This window comes from Salvia hispanica, chromosome 5, assembly GCF_023119035.1.
Source record: "Salvia hispanica cultivar TCC Black 2014 chromosome 5, UniMelb_Shisp_WGS_1.0, whole genome shotgun sequence".
Lineage (NCBI taxonomy): Eukaryota > Viridiplantae > Streptophyta > Magnoliopsida > Lamiales > Lamiaceae > Salvia > Salvia hispanica.
The window spans coordinates 11,361,850-11,383,246 of record NC_062969.1 but is presented as its reverse complement, the minus strand read 5'-3'; the positions used below and the strand labels follow the sequence as shown (position 1 = coordinate 11,383,246).

At 34.6% G+C, this 21,397-nt stretch overlaps 4 protein-coding genes across 6 annotated transcripts; 1 reads left to right on the top strand and 3 right to left on the bottom strand.

The window, feature by feature from the left end:
• Nucleotides 1-1,178: 1,178 nt before the first annotated feature.
• On the bottom strand, nt 1,179-3,681 carry LOC125187533 (nudix hydrolase 23, chloroplastic-like). Of its 2 annotated transcripts, none has more exons than XM_048084140.1 (7): nt 3,288-3,681; nt 2,682-2,816; nt 2,347-2,423; nt 2,131-2,266; nt 1,858-1,998; nt 1,712-1,770; nt 1,179-1,465 (listed from the first exon to the last, which is right to left on the bottom strand). In XM_048084140.1, the coding sequence occupies exons 1-7, from the start codon at nt 3,567-3,569 to the stop codon at nt 1,405-1,407; spliced, it is 891 nt and encodes a 296-aa protein (XP_047940097.1). In that variant the 5' UTR covers nt 3,570-3,681; the 3' UTR covers nt 1,179-1,404. The 2 variants fall into 2 exon arrangements, with proteins under 2 accessions (XP_047940097.1, XP_047940098.1); XM_048084141.1 differs by having other exon boundaries at nt 2,682-2,813; nt 3,288-3,679.
• Nucleotides 3,682-8,723: 5,042 nt separating this feature from the next.
• On the top strand, nt 8,724-13,095 carry LOC125188411 (actin-like). Its single transcript, XM_048085235.1, has 5 exons — nt 8,724-8,879; nt 11,241-11,311; nt 11,406-11,799; nt 12,135-12,748; nt 12,858-13,095. Exons 2-5 carry the CDS (start codon nt 11,252-11,254, stop codon nt 12,921-12,923), a joined length of 1,134 nt encoding a protein of 377 aa, XP_047941192.1. The 5' UTR covers nt 8,724-8,879; nt 11,241-11,251; the 3' UTR covers nt 12,924-13,095.
• A 208-nt stretch (nt 13,096-13,303) lies between these two features.
• LOC125188410 (probable protein phosphatase 2C 43) lies at nt 13,304-16,429 on the bottom strand. 2 transcript variants are annotated; one of them, XM_048085233.1, is made up of 5 exons: nt 16,078-16,429; nt 14,801-15,192; nt 14,175-14,539; nt 13,832-14,068; nt 13,304-13,736 (listed from the first exon to the last, which is right to left on the bottom strand). In XM_048085233.1, the coding sequence occupies exons 2-5, from the start codon at nt 15,102-15,104 to the stop codon at nt 13,503-13,505; spliced, it is 1,140 nt and encodes a 379-aa protein (XP_047941190.1). In that variant the 5' UTR covers nt 15,105-15,192; nt 16,078-16,429; the 3' UTR covers nt 13,304-13,502. The 2 variants fall into 2 exon arrangements, with proteins under 2 accessions (XP_047941190.1, XP_047941191.1); XM_048085234.1 differs by having other exon boundaries at nt 14,801-15,114.
• An 856-nt stretch (nt 16,430-17,285) lies between these two features.
• On the bottom strand, nt 17,286-18,645 carry LOC125191147 (putative germin-like protein 2-1). The gene is made up of 2 exons (XM_048088630.1): nt 18,376-18,645; nt 17,286-18,044 (listed from the first exon to the last, which is right to left on the bottom strand). Exons 1-2 carry the CDS (start codon nt 18,491-18,493, stop codon nt 17,509-17,511), a joined length of 654 nt encoding a protein of 217 aa, XP_047944587.1. The 5' UTR covers nt 18,494-18,645; the 3' UTR covers nt 17,286-17,508.
• Between the last annotated feature and the right edge of the window lie 2,752 nt (nt 18,646-21,397).

Sequence of the window (21,397 nt, the reverse complement as noted above, 5' to 3'; positions counted from 1 at the left end):
GGATCAACCCCAGCGACGAAGGATCTCAGGGCCCCGACGTACAAACGGATCCGACACTTAGCACGACGACTACGAGGTGGAAGAAACGCCGCGAGCCGCTTGAGTGAGGGGAAGGCGCCCGGGCCGACGGCCGCGATCGATACGGCTTTCCCGGGGAAGCCGGCGGGTAAGACTACTTACACTGGGAAAAGTCCGAGCCGATAGCCAACCGCGGGCGACATGACGAAAAGCGGAGCGCAAAGAACTACCGGATCGAGATCATGTTCGAGCGGGTTGCGAGGACACGAGCAACAAGACCGCCCCGATGAAGGACCATGGCAAGGCATCCGCCGGGGGATCGGGAGCGCTCTGAGGGACCACCATTTCAACGTATATATTCTAACTTGATGACGAACAGACAGGGCCGTAACGAAGACATTGGGCCGGATTAGGCCATCCGAGGTTTTTTTTTTCTCGTTGTATTATATTTTGCAATGATTAATACAACGATGAATTGTTCACTATAAATCTATTTATTAAACACATTCGTAGGGAAAATTAAACAATGTTAGTGATGATGTAAAAATGAAATGTTGAGTTAGGGAAAAATAAGGGAGAAATAAGGGAGAAACCATTGGAGCAGTTGGCTAAAAGTTGGCTAAAAACTGGGGATAAATTTTGGTACTGACGTGGCGCTGATGTGGCAGGACTTAGGGAGAAATAAGGGATTTTTTAGGGAGAGCATTGGGAATGCTCTTAGACGAAACATCACTGACCATTTGAAATTTATGTTTATATTCTTGATATATTTAGTGTAATGTATTTAAAATAGTACAACAAAATAGCATTGCAGCAAAAAAGACGATTCCGTCGCCTTGGAGCCCTCAACATCCAACATCATATGAGGAGTGAACATCAGGGTAAGCAGTAGTCCTCAACGTTCAACATCACGTGAGGGGGTTCAATCAGGGTACGCAGTAGCCCATTAAGGGAAGACCTTGACAAAATATAGCATCTTCATGCAAAATCGAATAACCCGAGCCACAAATTTTGAACAATTTAAGGAAACTTGCATTGTTTTTCAACATTTAAAAAAAAAATATCATGTTCTTTATAAGTCGTATAGCCAATTACTATCATTTTCTGAGACGTATTAACACCAAATTTCGGTAAATATTTCCCAACATTTACTAAAGTTGTTGAATAGATAATCGACTGCATTGTTTGAACTGAATTAATTGTCATTGATATTCATCAATCAAACACATGATATGAGGATCAAAGTGAAAAAAAATGTCAAGAATCTAAATCATCAAACAGGAAGATCGTCCGTGCACTAGACATACATACATGATATACATGAATGAACTAAGTACCTTCCTACAACAAACTTTACATTCCACCCTTCTCCGCACGGGCCCGTTTTCAACACCTCATATGGCTATCCAGAGTGTACTCACGGATCTCAGACGGGCTCGTACCAGGCCTGTCGACAATCATCTGCTGGTTAGGGATGACAATTTTCAAGACAAGAGTGATATGTGAATTTATTTGAGAATGGTTATGCTTGTTGGAGGAAATGAAGACGTGGACATTGAGACTTTTCCACGTAAGGGCCCATGAGTAGTGAAAGGAAAAGATGGATAAGAGACGGATAAGAGACAACATGTGCTGGTGGCCTAACAATAGAGACTTTTTTGGTCCATTGTTGCATAGGTTTAAAGGGTATTACCGTTTGTTTATGATGCCGTAGTGAAACTTGGCTCGGCCCGTTTTCTTATCTTCCATGTACTGTAAAAACCATCATAGATGAATCAAATGTTAGGTAAATTAGAAGGATGATGATGGTTGTTCGAGATAATCTGTAGGCGTACGAACCAAGTTTAAGGTGACCAGCATCGAAGAAAATGCCAGAGAATCGAATGGAATATCCTCAAATGCGAAAAGCTTGCATTCTGATGACTCTGGACCCGGTGAGAAGTGAGGTCTCTTCAACTTCGCCAGGAATATAACATAAGTCTGTCAACACCATTCATGAACATGGAGCCAATCATAACCATAAACACCAAGAATGCAGATAAGTAGCATAGCACGCGTTATAGACACAAAGAATAACTGATGTACATAATTCATATCACGAATACTCCTTACCTGGCCAATAAGGGGGATGTCCAGCTGGGCGAATGGTGAAAGGATCTCGACTTCTGCATTCGCCTCCTCCCATGTTTCCCTAATTGCCCCTTCAGCGGCAGACTCCCCAATCTCCATGTAACCAGCAGGAAGAGTCCTTCATGCGCAGTAAAAATAGCACCTTGACATAATCTATGATGATACTTTTAAAAGGAAATTTCACGCTGAAAAGCATACCAGAGGCCATGAGACGGTTGAATATTCCGTTTACACAACAGTATCTTGTTTTCATGCTCAATGAGGCAACCCACTACCTATAAATCGAGAAAAAAGGTTACAACTGTAATCAAGAAAAATTCTCAGCTCTCAATTTCTACATCGGATAATCAATATAGATGGTGTTGCCATCCTAAACACAAACGATAAACTAAGGCTATAGCAATCTGGAATTTCACTAGTCAATGGAATCTGGCTGGAAATAACACATTCTCACATCAACGACGAGAGTATACTGGAAGAGTTCCATAAAAGCCAAGTATATTCCATGCATGTAAACATTTTTCTCTTCTTACCATTTTTGGATTCTCATAAGCAATTTTCCCACACCGTGTGCAGATAGCTCTCGTCTTTTCTTCTCCATCAGGCACCTCGTGCTTGGTTGGGCCACCGCACAATTGGCAGAAATTGATCTTCCTAGTAAAGCCCTGCTAATGTCAGAAACCGATAATCAACTCAATTGCTAATTATTCCACATTAACTATATGTTCTCTTGAATTCTTGTTGCAACCATCGGCATTTCTCTTATATGCCCCGACTAATTCATTCAAATACACACTAAACTAGATGCATCAATCTTCACAGCTCAAAACCAAGTGTATACAACTTAAGCTAAGCCAATGCAGCATCATAAGATGGGATTAAACAAAGTATAATGCCCTGAACTGTTATCACCACCTAACTAATTCTTCATAACACCAAATCAACAAACTAAATCACCAAAAATTAACACTTAAAACTATGGATTAGCAAGCAAAAAAAAAAAAACTGGAAATTCCCCAATTTACAAAACATGGTAGAAGCAGTGGTATAACCTAAAATCCACCAAATAACAAGAAAACTATCCATAAAAGGTAAAAAAAACAATTCAAAGTCAAAGAATTACTAAAATGAAAACTCACAGCTGAGTGAACTGCTGTAGACGTTGAGGATGAAGGGGGCGATGGCCCCCCATCTGGGGTCGACTCGGAATGAGTTTGCGACATTTGAAAAGCTCTAAAAAAGCGACCTTTTCGAATTTGGAAAGCGCAAAAGTGTGATTTGGGGGATTTCAAAACCGCTGCTAAAATGGGATTTCTTGAAATCAAATTGAAATTCGAATGGGGCTTCTTTAATCTGTGGGGTAGAGAAAAACATCCGGATGAAGAAGATGAAGAACCAAGAATTTGTATGGTTTTCATCATTATTGAAGTTCCCAATTAATATTTGGTTGACTTTTTCTAGTTTCTTCCTTGTGTAGTTTCAACTGTTCAAAGGATTTGATGTAGCTGCATTTAACCATGGTGATATTTTATCAGGGAAATCCTCACTGTAATGATTTGGAAAAATATAAATCAAATTAAACTTAATCTGGAGAAAAAAATTGATGGACCAGTTGGGGTTTGAGTTTGTGTCAGTGTCACATTACTTCTTGCGTCTTCTAACACTAGAATTTTTTGTTACTCCTACTATACGAGTTTTAGGCTTTTAGCGCACAGGAGCAACTCCGAGAGGAGAGGGTAAACAAAAAGGATATCGTGTTTATATTTTTTCAAAAAATGTAATATACTTTTTCAAAGAGCAATCAACTCCAAAGATAAAAGATATATTGGAAAGAGGTATATGTACAATTCATTCTCTACTTAAATGTTTCCTTTTCCAAATATTTAGCAAATGATATAAAATAGTAATCTCTCCGTCCTGCTTTAGTAGTCTCATTGATTTTTCTATCCTCTTTTTGTAAAAATGATAAAAAATAGTTAAAGAGGAGAAATGGTAAATTAAGAGAGAATAATATAGAGAAGAGTCTTATCTACATTATTGTCTCTCTTACTTTACCGTTTCTCCACTTTAACTATTTTTTATCATTTTTACAAAAAGAAGGCAGAAAAGTCAATGAGATTGATAAAACAGGATGGGGGAGTATTAAACAAATATTTAAAACATAAAAAATCCTAAACTAATCAAATATAAACGCCAAACGCATCAAGTAAAATCCATCCACAAATTAAAAAAGATATATTAAATTTTAATCTAAACATAAAATATTATATAGTACTAAACAATATATTAAACAAAGATTTAAAACATTAAAAAAAACCCTAAACTAAAAAGATATAAAGGCCAATAAAAAGAATGCCGTCTATTCTACAGAAGAACCGCAATCTTCAAGCCAAGAACCGAAGCACTAGCCCAATCTCTTAAACACAAATCTCTTTCTCCTATCTTCTTTTCTAGATTTGTACCTTTGATTTTCTTTTGTCTGATGAATGAGGTGAAACTCTATTCTTGGTGTCTTTTTATTTCAAAAATTAGGGTTAGAATTCAAGGTAATCTATTTCTTGTTGGTGGAATTAATTTCATAAAACTAACAATCAATTTCAGAGAATTCAATATATTGTCAATTTTATTGTAAATATTTTGCTGCTTCTCATCTCCCGCCAAGCACATAACTAATTTTTTCCATTTTACCTTCTTCTTCATGGAGAGGTAAAGATACTTCCTCAAAATGGAAAAAGGTATAATAATAACTTCCCATTTACCTCTCCCCTTGGAGTATGTTTTTCCATCAAAAAGAGGCAAATTTGGCAGTTATCACACTTTACCTTCCCATTTACCTTCTCTCTTGGAGTTGCTCTAAGAGCATCTCCAACCATTCCATTAAACACATATTCATTTTAGTGTAAATCTCATGCTAAATATTGATTTTATTCCAACTATTTATATTAAATTAAAAATTAAAAGAGTATTCTCTATAATATGCCTTTTTCACTCACAAAATTTGAAAAAAATTTAGGTTTTGGTTTAGTGTAAACCTAAAGATAAGTATTTTTTTTTCTCAAAAACCAAAAATAGGATTGGTTTTTGAGTACTATTGGAGCTAAATACCTATCTCATTTTAGGTATTAGTGTACCTTGGAGATGGTCTAATTCGCAAAATAAGAGCATCTCCAATGGAGGCTAGCGAATAAGCTAGCCGATCCGTGATCGACTAGCCTCCATTGCGACCGGCCAGCGCGATTTCGGCTAGCCCATCGGCTAGCTCACGCCGATTCACACGACCGGCTAGCCTCCCTTGCAGCCTCCAAAATCGGCTATCGGCTAGCAGTTTTTTAATATTTTTTTTAGGTATTTTAATTAATTATGTAATTTTTTTGTATTCTAATTAATTCTTGTCCTGACGATGTGGCAGGAGGAATTTTTGGCTAGGCTATTGCTAGCCCATTGCCATTGGAGATGCTCTAAGAGGTAAAAAAAGTGATAGTAGAAAAGTCCTGCTTATAAAGTTTATAATTTCTAGGACAAATCAAAATAAAAATAATTTCTATTTTTAAAAGATGTAGGAATTAATATTATTTTATGAGATATTGGCTCCTAATATCATGGAATTTACAAAAAGTTGAGTTTTTACTTTTTCCCACGAACTTTCAACTTAACAAATAATATCACGAACTTTACCAAAGTTTGTTATTTTCCAGCAGTGAAAAAATTCCGACTGTATTAATGGATTGAAGAATAATTTTGGAGGACGTGCTTCAAGAAAAACTATTCTCAATTATTGAAAAACTTTAAGCTCTCGAAGTTGTTGTCGAAAAATTAAGAATAAAAATCGTTATCATGATATTATTTGTCGGATTTTTTTCGCCAGTAAAAATAACAAACTCGGGTAAAATCCTGATATTATTTGCCAACTTGAAAATTCGGGGAAAAATCCAATATTTTGAAAGTTCTGTAATATTAGAAGTACATATTCTATCATAAAAAATGTAAATGAAAACTATAGTTATATGTGTGGATTATGATTTTTCCATCAATTGACCCAATGTTTTTTGGCTGAATATGTATAAATTGATAGTTGCATAGCGACATTGAGATGAAAATGAATTAAAACCCAAGTTTCAATCATATAACATTATTGCACAATAGAAAATGGGGGATATCCAAATCTTATAAGGCAAGAAAAACAACAATAATTGACATAATGAAGTAAAATATTGAAGTACAATCTTAAAATAGAAATCTTACTTTTGAAGCACATGACCATGGTTTCTAGATAAAAGATGCAAAGCATATGTATCTAGGTATGCATCACATGTTTTCCATCAAAGCAAGTTAGATTATTTTGTTGTTCTTCCTCTTTATCTAAAGTTGGATCCAAAAGCTCTTTATACAAATTGTGTAATCACTTCTTTATGAGACATCAAAGTTGGTAATCAATAAGCGGCCACTTGGTATTGGGTTTTGGTATATCAAACTTATAACATACCTATTGCTTTTATACAAGTATATATTGATTATATTATTCAAATTTGTTCAATCTCATAAAAATGACAAACTATTAAGCCAATAGATAAGTTTAATTAATAATACGTTCACCAATAGGTTGAGAGTTCAATTATATAATTGAATCATATATAATGACCATCTACAACCATTTTACACTACATTTAAATTCATTTATAGTGTAAATATCATATCAAATAGTGATTTACTGATTTTATATCAATCATTTATACTAAACTCAAATTTAAAAGAATATCTCTATCTATTATTTATTCTTACACACAAAAAAGTGATTTGAAATACTATTGAATTGCCAACTCCAATTTGGGTTTTAGAGTATCATTATAAATGGTATAAGTAATCAATTTCACTCAAAATGTTATTTCGTGCATGACCCATCCATACTATTATTAAAATAATGGGGATTTACTAGAAATAACAATACATAAATAAGTAAAACTCTAAAAGTGATGAACCTTTTGAAGTAATACCTAAAAAAATTGTAGATACATAAACTCATTTTATATTGATGTTTGACATGACAACGAAATTAAATCAAATTTATAATTTTTTAATTTCTTCAAATAAGTTTTACTCCATTATATTGATACGGTATTCAGTATAGTCAAAGAAATGCTAATAATTAAAAAAAAAAGTTTGTACCATTCATAGACAAAATGAACTTAAAAATTCTTATTAGACCTTTACGATATGATAAACTAAAGTTGTAAAGGGAGGCAACTTAATATTCGATTTTTTGTAACTTGACATATTGTTCGATGGTACGTCAAAAAAGAAATAAAACAAAAAAATTGAGAAACACAAAGGCAAAATGATGAATTTGAGTATGGCTTTATACTTAACCCTGTTTTATAGCTAATAGTTAAGATGCAGAATAATAAAAGAGGTTGCAATTCAAGTTTTCATGCATTTTCTTTTTCTTTTTAATGTTAAATAACAACATATATTTTCACGAGAGGTTGAAAAATACAAAATGAATCATCAATACTGTCGTCGGACTATATTATATGTTAATTATTCAATTGTATTTTTTGGTTACTCTAAACAATTTATCACTCTATTTTATTTGTAAAGAATGTTGGCATGAATGATGGTGAGTGGGCACACCCCAATTTGCACGTAGTTGATTATCATTGCTGATCAACTTACCCACTAAACATAAATAATTTAAAATCAATTAAGGAGAAACAAAGTCTGGAATAAATTATTTTTATAATTTATTTGCGTTGAGGCAAATTTGCCCTCAACAAATTATTATCGGACACGTTGTACCCCTAGTGTCAAATTAGGAAGTACTCCCTCCGTTCTATAAAAGTTGAGACAACTTTTGAGTACGAAGATTAAGAATTTATATTAAATAAATAGAAGAGATGAAAAAAGTAGGAATATAAGAGAGAGTAAAGTAAATGATGGAATAAAATAAGAGTGATTAGATGTTTTGTTTTTTGTTAAAAAAGGAAATGACTCAACTTTATTGGGACGGACTAAAAAGGAATACGACTCAACTTTTATGGGACGGAGGGAGTACTAGAAAACAGCACTAATTATTTTATATTATTGCGCTTCTCATATTAAATGCAAATTATGAATTTTTACAATTACATTCCCAACTGTATTTTCTTCCTCAGTTATTACTACTAACTAGAAAAATAGTACATGCAATAGATTTATTTTGGAAAGTTCTAGATGAAAATAATAATGTGGTTCACATACTTTTGAATATGATTCAAAAATGATAATAAAAATAACACACACATATAGGTATATATTTATTTAGAATTTTCACAACTTTTTGTGGACAATACTATTGTTTGTAAATCAAATTAAAATTCTTTACTTATTTTGTGAGAGTCCAAGAGTGTGTGCCCGAAATTGACCTCGAGAGACCCGGGTAGATAACGCAGGGACTGATTTAAAATAGAGGGGCAAATCCGACATAAACGAAAAGCTGGGAATGTATTGCTGTCGTTGGGCCCCACGCACATTTTTGAATATCAACGGCTAGGATTAATTGAGGCGTGGATCTTGGGTTCATTAAAAGGGGAATTTCATTCAATTCCTTCAAACTCCATTTCCATTTTAATTTCAAGGAGAGGGGCGCCACTATTTCGGAGAAGGGGAAAACAGAGGTTTTATTCTCTGCTGATAGAGAGAGATATTCGAAGCTAGAGCGAGGAAGGAGGTGATTCATTTGCAGAGAGACTTCACAGGTATGGTTTTAGTTGTCCATTTGATTTCTGGATGGGTTTAATCCGTTGATGGATTGTGAAATGATTGGTTTTGTGTACCGTTTTTTGATTATTTTGATTTGTGAGGGGATGTGGTTTTGCTAATGAGATCTGTGATTTTTTCGCTGTTTGGTGGATTGTGATGCGTGGATCTGGAAAAGGGCTTTTGAGATTTTGTTGAGGAGTAGTTTGAGTTTCCGATTGACTGATTTTGACTTGACTGATCGTTTAACATGGTGGCAGCATTGTAAGATGCTTTTTTCTTTTGCGTGGATGCTTATTGTGGCCGCAAGTTTTAATTTTTATTTATAAAAATAGATTAATTTCTAAAAAATCCATTGTTATTTGTAGGCCTGTCAAAATGGATATTGGGTATTGGATACCCGATATCCGAACCCGAAAAAATCGGATAATTGGATACCCAAAACCCGATTTTTCGGGTATCGGATCGGGATCGGATAGTAAGAATTTTGGGTTATCGGGTATCGGGTTACCCGATCGGATATCGGGTATACCCGAATTATCTGATTTTTTGAAAAAAATAAAAAAATTATGTTTTTATTATAAATAAATATAATTAATTTCTTAACTATATTTTAATTAATACTTAATACTTTAATTAATACTTAAGAGTTAGCGTTTAATATATGTAATTTAATTTTTTAATTACATTTTAATTTCATTGACATGTAATATTTTGAATTTTGAATCTTTGATGATGTTATTTTTAGATCTAGATTCTTATGAATGATTGAATTGTGATGTTTATAAGGGATGAATGTTTAAACTTATGAATTTTGATGGTTATTGACTTATTGTGGATGGATGAAAGATGTTAATATGTAGTAAGTATAACTTATGAATTTTATATTGTTCAAAGTTTGTAGTTATTTCTTTTAAATTAGAACTACTATAAGACTTAGTATTTCTAAAAATTAGAACTACTTCAATATTGTATTAAATTCGAATTAAATAATATTAAATAAATTCTAAAAGTTTGTAATTAATTTCCAAAAATAAAAAAATAAAAAAAATTACAATCGGGACTGGATACCCGATTTTTCGGGACAGGATACCCGAGTCGGGTATCCGGGTACCCGAAATCAAATTCGAGTCGGGTATCGGGTATTTGATTTTGGGAATTTCGGGATCGGGTACCCGAAAATTTCGGATCGGGTATCCGCGGGTACCCAATTTGACAGGCCTAGTTATTTGTATAATTATTTTTTAAAAAAATTAATAATGCCCAAACTTTTAAAAATGAGTTAATTTCTTCTATATTCTCTTTTTACAATGAAAAGTTATATGCACTCAATCTTGAAGGCTATAGGATTATATAGTCGAGCTTAAATACATATATGAAGGATTGGATTCAGAATATGGAGTGTTATTGTAGTTAAAATAAATGGCAAAAGGATAATGATTGACAGTCTCTTGTGCATGCAAATTTGTTTTGTAGCTAAAAACATTATTTTCAGTGACCCAATTGATCTTTGTTATGTGTTTTGTACTCAACAATTTTTTTACTCCATTCTTATGATCTTGTTCACAGAAGTATCATAGTTCATATATGAATAAGTATTATACGATATATCTTGTTGCCAATTTATTTTTTAGTTTTTCATATCTTGCATTGCATAACTGACTGAGCATTCCGAAAATTCGTGCTAGCGTGACATATAGAATAAAAATAAATTAATCAGGTGACAAAAACGATGTTGTATGATTGTTTGTTATGTTAAGCACAAAAATATATCCAATGAAAGTATATAGGAGTATCTTGTAACAATCAAATAACTCAACAATTGCACTATCGATTTTATGAAAATTTTCAGTATTTTAATTATGTAATTTGGAAATTTTAGTTAAGTATTTTTGATTTTTTAATTATTTATTTTCATTTTACTAATATCACAATTTAAATTTATGTTCTTTTGTATTTATTTCTGTAATGTTACATGAAATTATCAAAATTTTCAATTTTTTTTATTTTGATTTTACAAATATTGTACACTATAATAAACACATGAAATTAGAGAATACAGTAATAAAAAAATGAAAACTTATTTGTGGTTGAATTTGGGGTCGGATTGTTGGTGCTGTGACTGAAAAGTGAAATGTCGGATGTGACAACTGAAAAATACAGTTTTGCAAAAATAGGGATTGAGTTGTGGATGACCTAATGATCAAATTTAAATTAGATGAGATTGATAAATTTGTTATTTGGCCTGAATAACTGATCTTGGTGAGACCGGCACAGGATGCAAGAAGATGTCACATTGTGTTGTGTCAATGTAATAAAACAAGTTGAATAATAGTAGTTGTTATGTTGTTTCTCCACAGAACATTAAGAAATGGCCGAAACCGAGGATATCCAGCCCCTTGTCTGTGACAATGGAACCGGAATGGTCAAGGTAACCCTTATGATTGAACAAACGAAAAACTCATTTTATCAACATCTAGTCAATGTGCAAATGCCTAAATTTTAGTTGATCTGAATATTACCAGGCCGGATTTGCTGGAGATGATGCTCCGAGGGCTGTGTTCCCTAGCATTGTTGGACGTCCTCGTCACACTGGTGTGATGGTTGGCATGGGCCAAAAAGATGCTTATGTTGGTGATGAGGCTCAATCCAAGAGGGGTATCTTGACATTGAAGTATCCAATTGAGCATGGAATTGTCAGCAACTGGGATGATATGGAGAAAATATGGCATCACACTTTCTACAATGAACTGCGTGTGGCCCCAGAAGAGCATCCGATTCTCTTGACAGAGGCCCCTCTTAACCCCAAGGCCAATCGTGAAAAGATGACTCAGATCATGTTCGAGACATTTAATGCCCCTGCCATGTATGTCGCCATTCAGGCAGTTCTCTCCCTTTATGCCAGTGGTCGTACAACTGGTAAGCAAATGCTAAACCATTTTATTTTTCCTCTTCATGACAAAATAGTTCCTTTCTTTTCAAGAACTCTACTATTGTGTGGACCAGCTATCAGCCCTTAACTTAATAAAGTAAATTATCTTAGGTAAAGTAAATTTGTTGTAGCATCAATGATTCACTGATAACAATTGCTATATTGTTATCGAGTAACTTTAGAAGATGTATCAGTAGAGGAGGTATCTCGATTTAGTTCTATACTACGTAGTTTTCTTCAAGCATTTGCTTTCTAAGATCAAAGTTCCTGTTATACAGCATAATAGAGGAAAAATCTGATGATATTGATGGATTGGTTGTAGGTATTGTTCTCGACTCTGGTGATGGTGTGAGCCATACAGTCCCCATCTATGAAGGTTATGCCCTCCCTCATGCGATCCTCCGTCTTGATCTGGCTGGGCGTGATCTGACTGACCACCTCATGAAGATATTGACTGAGAGAGGCTACTCTTTCACCACCACTGCAGAGCGAGAAATTGTTAGGGATATTAAAGAGAAGCTGGCTTACATTGCTCTGGACTACGAGCAAGAGATTGAAACATCCAGGACCAGCTCCGCTGTGGAGAAGAACTATGAGCTTCCCGATGGACAAGTGATCACCATTGGTGCTGAAAGATTCCGGTGCCCTGAGGTCCTCTTCCAGCCATCAATGATCGGAATGGAAGCAGCTGGTATTCATGAGACCACTTACAACTCTATCATGAAGTGTGATGTTGACATCAGGAAGGATCTGTATGGAAACATCGTCCTCAGTGGTGGCTCGACCATGTTCCCGGGTATTGCTGACAGGATGAGCAAGGAGATCACCGCTCTAGCACCGAGCAGCATGAAGATTAAGGTGGTGGCTCCTCCTGAGAGGAAGTACAGTGTCTGGATCGGAGGTTCCATCTTGGCTTCTCTCAGCACCTTCCAGCAGGTAATGCAATATACAGGGGCTGTTCAACTACTTATAGTTTTAAGTATTTACAAACTAGAAAACTTCAAGAATTGATACTAACTGATGATTTTATTGTTGAAATTTGCAGATGTGGATTGCCAAGGCAGAGTACGACGAATCTGGGCCCTCGATTGTCCACAGAAAGTGCTTCTAAGAAGATCTTGGCTGGTGAAGGGATTTGGGATGCTGCTATTTGCTTTTCCTTGTTAGCTTCTTGTGTTTTTTTATTTGCTATGAGCTTTTTAAATTCTTAAGCTTTGGACATGGTGGCGATATTCATTTTTCCCATTTATATTAATGTTAATTTGTAGAAGAATTTGTGTATCTATCATCATGTTTTTTGGATGAAAGCCCACATTTCACCAAAATATGCTTATTAATTGCTTGTAAATAAGTATTAAGCCACAATTTATCACTAAAGTTTCTGTACAGAAATTTTATAGGAGTATATAAAAAATAGGTGGGCATGGTGCATAAAGAGATGAAAAAACACAGCTTGCATTTGAAGCCATCTCAACATTCTTTGCAGATGCATTAACCAATTAAACAGAAAATTTGCACATATCTCAAACATTTCTTACAAACATTGATGCAAAATCAAAGTATATGGATCCTGTCTCATCAAATCTGGTAATGACAAATCACAGAGCAGCTGTTAGAAATTGAAGTGAGAAGATGACTCGAAGACACTAAACTTGGTGTGTTGCAAATCTTGATGGCAATCCAACTTTCACTAGAAATCAAAATTCAATGGTCCAGCAGTGTCCGTGTATCCTCGTATCGACAGCTCAGGCCCACCCTCGTTCCTCTCTATCATCTCGTGATCAATGAAGAGCACAACAACTGTGATGTCATCATGTATCCGTCTCCTGGTGCCCTGATCAAGCTTCTTGATCTCATTATACGGGATCTTCCTCGTCTTGGCTGCCTTCATCAAAGCTGACACGATGAGCCTTCTGGCTATACCCTGATAGTCCAAGAAAACAGTGATCAGGTCAAGAATGGAGAGAGAGAGAGAGAGAGAGAGAGAAAGAGAGAGAGAGAGATAGAGAGAGAGCTCACCAGCCTTGGATTGTTATGGACAATCTCAACAGCCTCTTGATTGGTCAAGTGCTCCCAAAGACCATCAGATGCAAAAATGATGAATTTGTCTTTGGGTTGTAAGAGTCTGATGAACATGGCTGGATCAGCTCTTAGGACCGGACGACGGAGAGGCTCCTGGAGGTGAAACCTAGGAAACGTAGGGTCAAGAGCAAACTCCGGCCTCTTTAGATACGCATCCCCAATCGATCTCGACACCTGCAAAACACCATCCTCACATCAATATCGACCAAGAACCATCAAGGGGAGAAACGAGTCCTAAGTGATTGAAGCTAACACTTGCGACCAAGCGGTGATTGCAAACCTGAATAATGCCCTTGATGCGCCAGACGCCTTGCCTGAGGACTAGGATCTGCGGATCTTCAGGGTGCGACATCTTCAATTCTTTCCTCACCTCCTCCAGAGAGGCGTTGTGATCTCTGGTCAGCTGCTCCGCCACAATTTTGTTTGGTCGATCCAGATAGCCAATCACGGCTCTTGAATCGCCTAGATTAGCAGCATATAGTGTTCCCTTCCAGATAACTCCGACGAGACAGCATGATCCGATTGCTGCAATATCTGGTCTAATTGTGTAAGCTCTCCGGACAAGAGTTAGGAAACCGTTTTCTGTTTCGGATACTGCGCTTCTGATGATTTCGCCGGAGATCGTTCCAGTTTCTTTCGCCAGTTCTGTAAAGAAAATAAGCAACAGCCAACTTTCGTTACCTACTTGAGGATAATGCTTTTTTCATGTTAGTTCAGCAAACATCAAAGCTTCCAACCACGATATGAAAGCCTCCGATTCTCAGTTATTGAAACTATATTCCTAAAACTACGCAATGATATGAAAGAATCTGTCAGCCACGAAACAGATCACGAAAACTAAGACAGATAATACTCCTACATCACATGAGATTTGGAGTAGAGTGATTGAAGGGAAACAAGACTTACTTAGAAAATGACGAAACAAGTGATCAGAGATGTACTTTGCGGCCTCACACCCACCATGGCCGTCATAGACCCCCACAAAGGTGGCACTGCGGCCTGTCTCGACCTGGCTTTGATCCTCAAGGACTTGGTTCGCCTGGACCATTGCAAAAGAAAACTCGCCATGGGAATGCTTCTCAAGGTCTCTGGACCACAGAAGCCCATCATCATCACCTCCCGCGCTTCCATCATCATCCCTGTTCATACGGGCATATCGACTGAAAGGGCGCAAACACGAGGACACCAATCTTCCAAGCCAAGAGAACATCCCTCATTTCCTGTCAGTTCAGATCAAAGAAGTTTCTGAGGTTGATGCAGAATACGAAACCACACCAAACCACAGATTTTTTTATGCCCTATCATGTAGAAAAACAACAAAAGAGTCAAGATCTTTTACACTTCAACAAACAAGAACTTATGCTCACACTGAATCTGAATCAATAATGAGAATACTTCAAAAGCGTGATAATAAACAATGATTTTCAAACGACTGCTATTCAATGAAGATTGGAAATGACAGAGGGCAATAAGAGAGTCAAGATTTTTTACATTACAGCTGTAGCTACAACAACAAACAACACTGAATCAGAATCAAAGACCATAAAACTTCGAAAGTGTACTAATCAACGAAGACTGGAAAATTACAAAGGACAGCAAAAGAGACAAGCTTTTGTGCATTCCACTTGCAGCTACTACAATAAACAATAACTTATGGTCACACTGAATGTGAATCAAAGACGAGAACACTTTCAAATTACGACGGCTACAAAGGGCAGCAAGTGATCGAGGAACCCTAGAAATTTGTCCCATAGCTAATGCAACATGATGAAAATTCGAGGACCAATGGTCAAAGAATCAGGTTAAATACAAAATGACAAAAAAGGAAAAAGATGCCAAGCACTAGACGACTAGTGAATCGATAGAACAGAGAGCTCGGGTACAACGCAACTAGCAAGAAACATGAATTTTGGGGGTAAAAGGCAATAATTCAATTCAGATTAAAGCAGAGACATGTGATGAACACGATCACATCTTCAAATTCTAATCATATGGACAAATAATGAAGCATAACTGATGAAATTCAAAACAATGGATCCCATCTGAACAATAAAACCGACGATCTTTCACAAAAAGGGGAAATTTAAATCAAGATATTCGCAGAAACAAACTTCAACTCCAAATTGTTCGAGGGAAATTCTAAGAAATTAAGTGGAGTGAGAAATTGAGCTCAAGAAACTCACCGGAATTATCAATCCACAGCTATAGCAGGTGAAAATCCCTAAGATCGAGAACCCAGAAAAGGAAATGATCAATGCACCACAATCTGAAGCCAAGACTCGACTTTTAAGTAACCCAAGAAGGGGATTCCTCGCGAGATTGCGAACGATGTGTGATTTAAAGAGAGATTTGCCAAACAAAAGTAGCGGAAAAGGTAGAGAAGCTCAAAATTTAATGTAAAATGAAGAGAGTTTCGCAGAAACTGCGAGAAAAATGGATCTGGGGTTTGAATTCACACAATGAAATTCAGGTATTTTGCATCATAAATATGAGTAAGTATTAAGATAGAGAGAGAAAACAGAGGGGGGAAAAAGTTAACGAAGGCCAACTTGCATAATTTTCAAATTAATAAAAAAATTACTCCTACTAACTATTTATATATTTTTTCTTGAATTTGACTTTTATGTATAAAAACCTTAAAATAAGAAAAATTTGGAGGGTAATGATTGATGTGTGGAGAAGCCGATATAATGGAATATTGATTTCAAGTAAGTATGAATATATTATGACCCTAAGAAATAAATTGTTATTTAAATGATATTTTCTATAGTGGTAAACCTTTTATTTTTTATTTTCAAGAATTTTATTTCTATGCTGACTAGCGTGACGATTTTTTATTTTATAATAGTAATATTCAGAAAGATTCTAGTTGAAGATGTAATTAAGTTGAAAAGGCGGAATAAGAACCTGGAAATTTCTTGGCCATGCATCCATGTGAATAAAGTCAAAAAAATTATTGATCATCCCATGTGAATAATGGTGTTCTTTTTTGGTTACTATTGGCAAGCAACTTATGACAATTAGATAAAGGAAAAAAAAGTGGAAAAGTAATTCAACTAGATATATTCATCTTATATTCTTAATCTAAAAAAGAACTTAGTAATTGCATTATTAAATTTTGGAAAAATTAGATGGATTGGATGTATGCAGTATTGTATGCAAATAGTATTACACTACATTCCGAATAAAAATGAAACAAGTTCGATGCTGAACTTTTTGTTATGTGAGTTTTGGGAGTTTTCAAGTGAAAGTAGTGTTTCTTTTCAAAAACTTTTCCTTTTTTTCATATGTTCGGTTTGCAATTTATTCTTTTATTATTCTTCATGATGAATATTGAGTACACTAAATGTTTTTAAAGTTATAATAAGTCCGCTTGTTTGATCCACTGGTATAACAATTCATAAAGTCTCGAACAAATCACACAAGACATTCCTTCATCATTTTGCAATAAAACATATCACTCTACACAATAAAATTGAAAATTGAAATAAAAAAAGGCACAAATTAAAGATGACATTCAAACTCCAACGTTGAGCTAATTTGACAAATAAAGAAACACTAAATCACAATGCTTTGATCATGATCAAAAGATATAAAATTCAAAGATTTTCCTTCTAGAACTTTCCTTGAAGATTTTCAACAATGCTCTGATCAACCTGAAAAGACTTAGCAAGAATATCACTAGTGATATCTGGTTTGGATCCAAAAATAGCATTTGTGGCAGTTATAACACCGGGATTTTGGCTGCTCAATCCAGAAATAGAAACTGCATATCCATCTCCAACATTCCTCTGGTAATGCAATAACCCAATTGGGAATACAAACACATCACCCTTGTGGAGGGTCTTAGTGATGTGCCTATTTTCAGGGTTTGAGGTCACAAACCCGACTTCCAAAGAGCCCTCGAGGACCGTGATGATCTCAGAGGCCCTCGGGTGGGAGTGGGGGACGATGACCCCCTTGGGAGCATAATCGATCCGGGCCAGTGCAATGCCTAGGGTGTTGAGCCCAGGCAGTTGGGTCACGGTCACTGGGGTGACCGTGGCACCAAAGGGGTTCTTTGTGTCGGCTGGCATGTGGAGCCCACTGAACAAGAAGTCACTAGCTTGGACCGATGCAGTGGTCTTGCATGCCAGACCATTCACTCTTGCTGAAAGGAAAAAGATTAATAATTAATAATATAATTAAGGGTGGATGCAGAAAAATTATTTTGGATAAGCTAAAATAAAAATATCCAAAATCAATCGCTAGGGTGCTAAAAGTTGGTTTTTGTGACAACGCTACACTAAACGTAAAAATCTAATGAAAAATTGAATTGCAGCCTTTCATTGTAGATCTTCGCGATCGAAGGACTGAAAATGATATTTATGTTATGAATTTAATAAGGTTTCACATTTGAACCTCGACATCTCTCTCTATACATATAGATATTCCATTTTCATGAAATTAATAATTGACATTTTGTTTATCTATGATTGTACCTGAGGTAGACGCATCTGCAACACAGAAATCTTGTAACGGGCTAGGCTCGAAGGCAAATGCAATGCAGCATAAACTAAGAGCTACTGTGCTCAATAAGAGAGAGAATTGTTTCGCCATTTCAATTTTTTGATTGAATATAGTAAGAGATGTATTAAGTTGCTATGAATTTGAGTGATGCAATTGATGATGAGAAATCATATCTATTTATAGAAAGATTTCATAGCGTGTCTTAAAATTATAGGAATCTTTGAAACAGTCGCGGCGGCAGAAGAAGTTCTTCGTCATTATATCCAAACCATGTAAGAACAATGTGTTGCTGCCTTAATTATTTTGAACTGATCATGTAATACATAATGCTTTGACATTTGTTGCTTTCTATTGGAATGTATAAAATTCGAGATAATAATTAATATAGATACTTTTTCATGCCGGAAGAGATGATTTATATTCAAGCTGACTTAGTTGAAAAACATATCTTATCTATATCAAGGAAAAAAGAAAACTAATTTTGTACACTTAATCTATTTTACGTGATTATTAAGTCAAGTTTGAGTTTGACAACTTAACTCATTTATACTGTATATTGTCGATTCTTTTATGGAGTACTTTATAATTAGAGACGAGTATGTTAGGTAGTGTTTAATTAATACTATTATTTATTATTTATAAAACAAAATAATAGTTCGTAAATATTTAATTAATTATTGAATCTTTATTATTTTATTTATAAAAATGGTGAATATCTAAATCTAAATATTAATAAGTCTTTACGAAGCTCTTTTACTAATCCTCTAGTAAGACTAAATTTCTTACGTATATCTCGATTAGGTTACAGTTTACACCATGGATTACGTTTAAATTTCTTCCTTTCTTATAACTCACTTTACACGAGGGATAATTTGTAGAATTGTAGTCTTATGTACATATGCTTTGTTTATAACAAGTCTATTCGCTTGAAATTTCCATTCTTTATGAATTTGCTTCCACATTAGTCTTTCGAATACTTTAAATTGAATCAAAGTAACGAAAGTCTTCTGTTTATTTAAGTTAATTACTATAGGTTAGTGGAGGAAAAAGTTAGTGGAAGGTAGATTTTATTCTTATGTACTTTATTAATTTTGTAGTAGAGTGTGAGTGTAAAAATTTAGTGGAGTGTGGAAAAAAAAAGTAAATGAGAATTTAAATTATGCACATTCCAAAATCACAAATTGAGATATTATTTCATAGACAAAGGAAGTAGAATACTTATCACTTGTAATATATGGAATGTGATCAAATGCAAACCCTAAATATTGTACAAACTCCAAACTATGATCCAGATCATTAAAAAATGTCAATAAATGGAAAAATAGTAGCAACAAAAAATATCAACACAGTGTCAACGGTTGATGTTGTGTTGATATTGTGTTGACACTGTGTTGACATTTTCTGTTGCTACTATTTTGTCATTTATTAATATTTTTTAATAGTGGAGATCATAGTTTGGAGTTTGTACAATATATGAGTTTGCATTATATCACTACCCTTTAATATATAGAGTCAATGTTGTGATCAATAATCTATACGAGAATTTAGTAATAATAATGATTATTCTAGTGAAACATGAGCCATAATTGAAATTAGATCCATTAGCAATGTTTTAAAAACTGGACCGGCAAGCAAACCGGTGAAGCTACTGGTTCACGGTTTAATTGGTTGGATCGGTCCAATCACTGGTCGGACCGTTTTACTGCAGCATATATAATTAAATATATATTTTATAAATATATCAAATTTATTATATAATAAAATGTAGTTTTGATCAAATTCATATATATTTTTATATAATTTAGTGAAAAATAAAATATTATTAAACTTAATTGAAGATAAGTATAACTAAAACTTAAATTTAATTAAATATATATGACAACATTGAAATTTAGTGTAATAAATTACTATTAAAGTTTATTAAATAACAAATTTAATTAACATATTTTATTTATAATTAATTATAATGAATTAATCAATTTATAAAATAATAGTTAATCATAGAAGGAATGAAAATTTATTCATTGATTATAAGAACAATTAAAGTTATTGTTATACCACAATAATTGAAGTGGTGGAGTGGTAATGGAGTTGGACTTATATACATGAAGTCTATGGTTCAAATCCCATTGTACACAAGTTTTTTTAAAAAAGCTTAAAATGTCAAAAAACTGGTTCAACCGGTTCCCGGTTTTCGGTCAAACCGGCCGGTTCATCCAGTTCAAAACGACTCAACCTCTCGGCGGCTCAATATGGTGAACCGAACCTGCCGGTTCGCGGCCGGACCGGTTAGACCGGCCGGTCCAAACCGGTTTTTAAAACACTTCTATAAGTGAATTGAGAGTATGAAATCCATACTACCAATTTTTCTTCTTTTACTGATCCATACATAATTTTCTACTATCAAATGGTTTTGTATGGCAAAAAAGTTACATTACATTACAATTATTAGTGGCGGTGGTTATAAGGAAACCATCAATTTCACCATAAACAATTTATGAAATACGCTTTATTTTCTTCTGCATTGTAGTTACACTATTAATTCTCTACAAAATAAATTTTCTCTCTTTCCTGTTAGCTAAACTAATCGTTGCTAAGTTGGGTACCAAAGAGATGTGAGCTTGGGCTTACCACTCGAGCTAATAACTGATTAAAGTGAGCCCAATTTAGTCGTACTTCAAACAAATAACTTATGCCACAATTGAAGTTAATATGATCTCTAAGCTCAATGTCAAATTATGTAGTCTAAGCTATCTTTTCATTTATTATTTCCTCATGTTTAATCTCCAATATCTTTTACAGTAATGAATTAAATATCCTACTGATTTAATTCAAGTAATTAACTTGTTTTCGTCAAGAGTTGTCTAATTCAAGGTAACTATTTATTTAATTGAATTAACTTCCATCAGACTAAAACACATGTACAATAAAATCTTAGTTTTAAACACATAAAAGGTACTTATAATCAACCTAACATCTCTCAGGATACATTTG

Excerpts from the sequence above, each read along its gene's own strand:
- LOC125191147 (XM_048088630.1), bottom strand. The coding sequence starts at position 18,493 with ATGGCGAAACAATTCTCTCTCTTATTGAGCACAGTAGCTCTTAGTTTA. Across the intron at positions 18,045-18,375 it reads TGCAGATGCGTCTACCTCAG|CAAGAGTGAATGGTCTGGCA; the intron begins GTACAATCATAG and ends TTTTCCTTTCAG.
- LOC125188411 (XM_048085235.1), top strand. The coding sequence starts at position 11,252 with ATGGCCGAAACCGAGGATATCCAGCCCCTTGTCTGTGACAATGGAACC. Across the intron at positions 11,800-12,134 it reads TGCCAGTGGTCGTACAACTG|GTATTGTTCTCGACTCTGGT; the intron begins GTAAGCAAATGC and ends GATTGGTTGTAG. Across the intron at positions 12,749-12,857 it reads CTCTCAGCACCTTCCAGCAG|ATGTGGATTGCCAAGGCAGA; the intron begins GTAATGCAATAT and ends TGAAATTTGCAG.
- LOC125187533 (XM_048084140.1), bottom strand. The coding sequence starts at position 3,569 with ATGATGAAAACCATACAAATTCTTGGTTCTTCATCTTCTTCATCCGGA. Across the intron at positions 2,267-2,346 it reads CAACCGTCTCATGGCCTCTG|GACTCTTCCTGCTGGTTACA; the intron begins GTATGCTTTTCA and ends CTGCGCATGAAG. Across the intron at positions 1,466-1,711 it reads TACGGCATCATAAACAAACG|GCCTGGTACGAGCCCGTCTG; the intron begins GTAATACCCTTT and ends GATTGTCGACAG.
- LOC125188410 (XM_048085233.1), bottom strand. The coding sequence starts at position 15,104 with ATGTTCTCTTGGCTTGGAAGATTGGTGTCCTCGTGTTTGCGCCCTTTC. Across the intron at positions 14,540-14,800 it reads CTTGTTTCGTCATTTTCTAA|AACTGGCGAAAGAAACTGGA; the intron begins GTAAGTCTTGTT and ends TTTTCTTTACAG. Across the intron at positions 13,737-13,831 it reads TCCATAACAATCCAAGGCTG|GGTATAGCCAGAAGGCTCAT; the intron begins GTGAGCTCTCTC and ends TTGGACTATCAG.